Below are 7,344 nucleotides of genomic sequence, written 5' to 3'. Positions count from 1 at the left end.
TATTAAATCCCCCCTACCTCATCTGCTCTTTCATTCTAGACTTATAATTGATAAATTCAAATTCTTAAAATATATTAAAAGTACTGATTTTACTAATTTGACATAATCCAAAATTATGACTCGATATGATTATAAATAGTTTTTAAAACATGAATTTCTGTGTAATTTTCCCAATATAATATGGACTAGGTTAGGTTTAGATGTCAAGTTCACTTAGATCCAAACAAGTCCAGCCCACGAATAGGTCTACGAGCAGAAATTTAAGAGGCAAATCGAATACTCCCTCCGTTTTTTATTATATGACGTTTTGGACTTTTGAATTTGTTCATTTTTATATGTCGTTTTGTATTACCAATGCACTTTTTACAATACTTTCTCTAATTTGCCCCTATTTATTGTAAGAGAGAGATATAGTTATTAATGCAAATTATCTTAATTAAGTCATAAAAATTAATAAGAGAAAGAAATTTTGCATAAAAAGTAGAGATCCAGGAGAAAAGTATTAAGGGTATATTAGTCATTTTAATAGTCTCATTAATATTGCATTGGTCTTGATGAAAAACCTTAAACGACATATAAAAAAGAATGGAGGGAGTATTTTATATAAATTAAGTTCTGGACCAATTAAGTTTCGTGGACATTAAACCTTAATCCGATGCAAATAGGGATCGAGGCAGAAATTCTGAGTTTAAAGGGTATAAATTTTTCTTTTATTTTCTAATTATGCTGATGAACAAAAATTAAACTGGTCTCTCCACTCTTGCTGCTGCGAAAGCTTTTATCGTATTCAAAGGGTTTTTTTGCTTTCTTCGCCTCGCGTATCATCACTGCCGCAGCCATTTTAGGTCTTCTATTTAGTATCTTCGTCAATTTGTATCGGTAAGTCTTCTCTCTATTTGCTTAATTTCTTCTCACTTAATTTCTCATGTTTCGATTTTCAATTGTTTTTTGATTTGAAGAGATGATACATTTGCATAATGAGGTTTTCAATTTTGCTATCTTTGCTGTTTATTCATCCAGTAAAAAATGGCCCTGCTCTTCTATGTGATTTTAATTTAGCCATTACGGGCGGAATGAGGGGGGCTAGTCGGGGCTGGAGCCCTAGCTAAACGCCGGACAATCGTGAAAAAAAAATATGTTTTACCGAGCCCGCCTGAAACCTAGCCCCCTGATCTCTGTTCGAAATGTTGAAGGAAGAAGATGGAGTTTGTCTTGTGTCTGTTTGTTTTTTTTTTTTTAAAATTAATAGCACGAACGTGTTGGATTTAATGAAATACTCCTTCGTTGGAGTACTAAACAAGCACAAAAGACAGTTCCTCTTTATCCTTTTCTTCTCCAGAATTCGATTTTTCCTCTCCCCTTTATACGTTCGTTTTCTTCTCCAGCCCCGACCACCGCTACCACCAGGGCTCAACCTGCCTCCACATCAGCTTCTCTCACAACCTCTATTCTTCGTCGGAATTGATCTCCAGCCAGGTTAGTTTAGTTTCCATTTTTTTTAAATCCCCCTAGGTTAGTTAGTATATTGTATATACATGAGTTTTCTTTCGATTTGTCTCTCAATAGGTTTTTTTCTTTCAATTTGACTTTCAAATTTTCATTCCTTACTATTCGGAATTGAGGGTTTTTCAATTTGGCTTTTGATTCCCAATTGGGAGTCCAATACTGTTTTGCTCCCAATTGAGAGTCAAGTACTATACTGTACTGTTTTGCTTTTGATTACTTATTACTGTTCGGAATTGAGGGCTTTTGATGATTACTTGTGTACTGTTTTGCTTCATTTTAATTCATTCATTTCAGTTGTGATGAATTCATTCCTTCGCATTGAGATTAGAATAAAACCCTGTAATGTTTAAAACAGAAGTGGATTGAGTTCAAATTGCTGTATGTGACTTCAAATTATGATTCTGAATTCTAGCGTGATATGCCTATATAGGTTCATTTACCCAATCTACTGTTGCACACCCATGGGCCATGACCATTTTGTATTCAATTTGTTTTGGTCAGAATGAGTTGTTTGATTCTACAAGTTGGTTTATGTTAAGAATTTGATGTGGTTTTTGTTTTTGGTTCTTAGGTTGACAAATTTTAAGAAGTATGCTTTCTGGGATCAAGTTCATACCTCGTGACCAGATCAGTACTGTAAGGATTACTCGTTATACTTTACTTTTGTTGCTTTGGTTTTGTTTAGAATTTTTGATATTTTTTGAACTTCATATTGGGCTTTTTTTTCACCAGGAAGATTCACAAAAAAGGAAAAAGTCAGGTGATAGAAGAGAAAAGCACAATGTGAGTGAGAGTTCAGATGATGATCTTGGTAGATTGAAGAAAAGATCTGGGAAAAAGAAGAAATGGTACTCTTCTGATGAGCATTCATCAGAGGATGCTAGTGATAGTGAAGATGAGGGCAGTTTTGACTCTAATGAAAAGAAACGAAGAAATAAAAGAAAAAATAAAGGGAAAAAACGTCATACTTCTAGAGATCCGGATAGTGATAGGTCAAAGAAGAAATCAAGAAATGCCAATAAACATTCTGAAGATAACTCTTCATCTTCCTCTGAAGATGAGGGTAAAAAAAGAAGTAGAAGAAGTGGGAAGAAGAGATCTAAGGGAAAAGGAGAAAAGGACGAGGGTAATGATTTCCCTGATTTTGCTCTTTGAGAATTTGGTACTTAGTTTGTACTTTCTTCAGAGCTGATCAGATCTATCTTGCAGGATCTCAATTTTCGGAGAAAGTAGAAATTACAAGAAAAGAAATGGGGTTGGATTGGATGCTTAGGCCTGCAGAGAGCACAGATAGAGGACCTGCCATGTACAGTGATGACGAGCCAGAGGAACCTCCTGTGGAGAATGTAAGTTTTTTATTTCTTTTTTCTGATTCAATTATCTTTATCAATCATCTGGTTTTCCCTTGGTGGCTTATTGTCCTAAATATTATTTTCTGTATCATATTCCATCTGCAATTAATTATTCATAGAGCAGTAAACATGATGTGATAGCTCTCATCTGTTAACATTTTTAGCTTAAGCTGTTTCTTCAGTTTATATGTTGCATTTCATAAAGAAATGCAGCTAATTGGCTATTATCATTTTTCCGTTGTACTTCTTCAATTTATATATTTCTTGGGAATGTTTGGGTTGGCAGTTTTGAACATAACATCATTTGGCTCTGTCATGGAACATAGATATATGTTAACACCCTGTAGAGTAGAATCTCTCTGGACTAATTTTAGCCTTTTGTTGGTATTGTGCTCTATTCATCATTATGCATGAGTCATTTTGCTATCTCTTTTACTTCTCAATAAAAGGTGGTACTTGCATAAGCTCCCCATTTTATGCATATAATCTTTTTGCAGCAGATAAACAAAGTGAATCCCAGGGAGTTAAATCCATATTTTAAGGATAATGGAAGTGGTTATCCAGATGATGCAGAAGAGCCAAGAGTAGGTAAAGACAAATTACCTTCTTCTTCAGTTGTTGGGGATGGAGGAGCCAGCTGGAGAATGAAAGCACTAAAACGCGCTCAAGAGCAAGCAGCTCGAGAAGGAAGAAATCTGGAACAGGTTCTTTTCTTGTTTCTGTATCTAGCCAGACATGATTATGGCTGTTCTGAACTTGCTTTTAACATCGAAACTTTCAGGTTGTAGAAGAAAGATGGGGTTCTCTTGGTCAGTTAGCTGTCTCTGCAGCATCTCATACAGCTGCCCCAGCGCGCGCTCATCTACACGCCATAAACAATAGAAAGAGAGGGCAGTTAGAGGGACAAGAAGGTGGTGCAGATGGTCAAAGTGAAAGAAATGTGAAAAAGGTACTTGGATTTTTTTTTTTAATTCACAAAGCAAACTTAGCTTTCGAGTGAGAAGAGATTGTAGATCTTAATATAATATGATTTTTGATATCAGAATGCTGATCGAGGCTACTTGAAAGATGTTTCTGTCCGACATCCTCAGATGAGAGCTCCGAAAGTACATGATTCTTTATCATGGGGAAAACCAAAAAGGCCAAATGTCAGTGCTAAGAATGCAGACATCATCTCTGCTGCAGTGTCTAGCTTAAATAAGTTTGACGATGATGGGAGCTTTATGAGCAAAATTGTTTCAGAGCATAATAATGATCCTGCTGGTTCAACTAACCAAGATGAAAATGTGGGGTCAAAAGTCACTTCTTCTGAAATGAACAAACCTACTGAAAGCATTTCAACTGTTAATGAAACATTGAGTGCAAACCAGTTGGCAGCTAAGGCCTTGCAGCTTCGTATGAAAGGGAGGCATGAAGAAGCTGACAAACTTATGGTAAAACTAATCACTATTTAATTTCTTCTCTTTTTTTTTGGATTGCTAACTATCACTATGAAAGTCACACATTGATGAACACTCTTTACTATGGATGTTGGTAGTCTCTTAATATATCTGAGTTTTTTTAAAAGGGAGATGTATAAAACTAATTGTGAAAACTTCATTTTTATTTTTGCTTTTGATGCTATAATGTTTAAAATCATGAGTATTCCCTTAGGTTAACAATTGTTTCTACTTTCTTGGTTAATTTTGTGCATTATGATGTATTATTGAGGTAGGAAGAAATCTGCTGTTTCTTGTTAAAATCAACGATATCATAGATTCGATAGCACTTTTTTCTGTTTCTTACTGAATCATCATTTAGACTTTGGTCAAGCACATTAATAATTGAACAACGGAGAACTGCAAATATGTGTATAGACCAATGAATAGTCTAGCTAGTGACTTGAGCCTTAGGACTCTTGAGCTCTTTTACTGAAAATATTTTAAAAGTTGGATAACATAATTGCATTACTACTATTTCAACTCATGCATGAGCCTTTGACTTGAATGACTGATTGGAGAAATTTCCATTTGCTTGTTTTTCTTTAATAGCAAGAAGCTGAGAGAATAAAGGGAAAGCAGGCTCCTGGAGAAAGTTCAAGCAGACCTCAACACATTGGAAGAACCAACAGGTAATCTCAGATATTCTAATTTTCATACTTCTGTATTTAACATGGATGTCATCTTTGCATGTATTGTTAGTTTTGGATGAAGTGACACAAGTGGATGTTGATATTGATTAATAAACATGTATCGTAATGCATCCTTTTTTTCTCCTTTTGTTCGATTTCTTAGTGCAACTCCTAGAATATTTACATTATTTTTCTTTTCACCTGGCTCACTGCCTTCAAGTATTGTACTGTTTCCAATTTCTAATGTTTTCCCTCACTCTGGCTATTTTGCAATTCTTGAACTGGGGTGCCATAATTTTTTTCCTTTTCTTCTATTTAGGAATGTTGGTCAACATATATCTACCCGAAGAAAGGAAGATGATGCCGACAGGAACCTGGCTCAAAAAATCATGCAGAATAAACAGTATAGTTTATCTGGTCGAGCAGATGATGAATATGATTTTGAGGATGGGCCAAGAAAAAAATCTAAGAAGGCGGCAGGCAATGATCACAAGACCTCGGGCACTAATATTCTTGGAAAGGGCATCTTGACTCAGCAAGAACGCTGCCTGTTCTGCTTTGAGAACCCAAACCGGCCAAAACATCTTGTTGTGTCCATTGCAAATTTCTCCTATTTGATGTTACCTCAGTCGCAGCCTGTTGTGCCTGGTCATTGTTGCATCTTAACTACGCAGGTTAGCTCAACCTTAATATGTGACACATTCTGCAACTTTGATATCACTTCTTAAATTAAAACATTTTGATATCTAGGAAGTAATATATGGTTGAGCTTTCTATTATTTTAGATTGTTCATCACCTTTATTTGTATTCCAATGTTATACTGTTTGGGGTTTTACAGCATGAGTCTTCCACTAGGAATGTGGACAACAATGTGTGGGAAGAGATCCGCAACTTCAAGAAATGCCTTATAATGATGTTTGCGAAGCAAGAGAAAGAAGTAGTGTTTCTTGAAACAGTGGTGGGTTTGGCAAAACAACGCCGCCATTGTTTAATAGAGTGTATTCCCTTGCCGCAAAGAATTGCTGGAGAAGCCCCTCTCTATTTTAAAAAGGTATGATTTCGTTATATATGATTCCAGAATCATGAATGTTCATAAATTTTTGCATTTGTAAATTTTCCTCGATTCGGGATGATAGGATCTTTTCAGGCAATCGATGAAGCTGAAGACGAGTGGAGCCAGCACAATGCAAAGAAGCTGATCGATACAAGTGCAAAGGGCTTACGAGGTTCAATTCCTAAGGACTTCCCCTATTTCCATGTTGAGTTTGGTTTGAACAAGGGGTTCGCACATGTGATCGATGACGAGCAGCAATTCAAAAGTAGCCTTGGCCTTAATGTGATCAGAGGCATGCTAGAGTTGGCTGAGGAAGACATGTACCGTCGCAGAAGGCAAGAGTCGGTGGAGGCACAAAAACAGGCTGTAACAATTTTTGCACGAGAATGGGAACCTTTTGACTGGACTAAACAGTTAGATTAACTAGTTCTGTGTTTCATAAGCTTTATAAAGTTCGATTATGCTGTAATTTTTTGAAGCTTTATGAATTTTGATTTTGTGTATTTATAGTATGATTAGTGTTGTATATATCATTGAGAAATTGAATTAGGAAAAAGAAGAAAGCAACAACATGATATTAAATGGTTGTCTGTCTATTTCCATGTAGAATAAAGCTAGCTTGAAATAATGATTATACATTGCATTCAATATTTACCATTTTGAACTACTCTTAAATGAAGCCAAGCATTTGAGTTTTATTCACTGTATCCACTGATTTATTTTCTGATTAAATTTAATCCTAACGTTTTAAGGGAAGTGCAGATTTAATTTTACCGTTTCATACTATGTAAATTTAACACTAACATTTTCAATTTAGATTCAAGAACAATGTTAGTCTTAATCAAATCACTAAGAGCCTCTCCATATTCTCCAGAGAACATCTCTCTACTTTTAGTGTCTTATTTTATTTTTTTGTTCATAATTTATTATTGAGGAGTCTCTCTACTCTCACTATTGGTAAATATAATAATAATTAATAATTTTAATGATAAAATAATGGATAAGAAGTGAATATGAGGAGTATATAGTTGGAGATGATATATACTAGTTACTTTTAAAATCACTAATAGCAATTATTTATATTATTTTTAGAAAGTTGACTAGAAATCTTGAAAATGTTCTAAGATATTGAGTGTATTACTAACAAAACTGTGTTATTAATATTTTTTGCGAACTGTCTAAAATATTTGATTTGCTATTAATATAGTTAAAAAAAAGTCTGAAACTGTTTTATCGACAATTTTCTCTAAAAGATCTGATGTGATAATTAAATAACACTCAAACCAGTTTTTTCAAAATTTTGATAGTGCATTGCTAAAAT

At 34.7% G+C, this 7,344-nt stretch overlaps 1 protein-coding gene across 4 annotated transcripts; it reads left to right on the top strand.

Annotated features, from left to right (window-relative positions):
- The first annotated feature begins 652 nt into the window (after positions 1-652).
- On the top strand, positions 653-6,652 carry LOC136235864 (uncharacterized). 4 transcript variants are annotated; one of them, XM_066025937.1, is made up of 12 exons: positions 653-879; positions 1,386-1,476; positions 2,078-2,142; positions 2,239-2,632; positions 2,716-2,852; positions 3,356-3,562; positions 3,640-3,807; positions 3,902-4,291; positions 4,889-4,968; positions 5,288-5,642; positions 5,808-6,020; positions 6,106-6,317. In XM_066025937.1, exons 3-12 carry the CDS (start codon positions 2,098-2,100, stop codon positions 6,166-6,168), a joined length of 2,052 nt encoding a protein of 683 aa, XP_065882009.1. In that variant the 5' UTR covers positions 653-879; positions 1,386-1,476; positions 2,078-2,097; the 3' UTR covers positions 6,169-6,317. The 4 variants fall into 4 exon arrangements, with proteins under 4 accessions (XP_065882009.1, XP_065882007.1, XP_065882005.1 ...); XM_066025935.1 differs by having other exon boundaries at positions 654-879; positions 3,359-3,562; positions 6,117-6,652; XM_066025933.1 differs by having other exon boundaries at positions 654-879; positions 6,117-6,652.
- Positions 6,653-7,344: the final 692 nt, after the last annotated feature.

This window comes from Euphorbia lathyris, chromosome 7, assembly GCF_963576675.1.
Source record: "Euphorbia lathyris chromosome 7, ddEupLath1.1, whole genome shotgun sequence".
In the NCBI taxonomy this organism is placed as follows: Eukaryota; Viridiplantae; Streptophyta; class Magnoliopsida; order Malpighiales; family Euphorbiaceae; genus Euphorbia; species Euphorbia lathyris.
The sequence above is the reverse complement of the archived record's forward strand: the minus strand, read 5'-3'. Positions and strand labels throughout refer to the sequence as shown.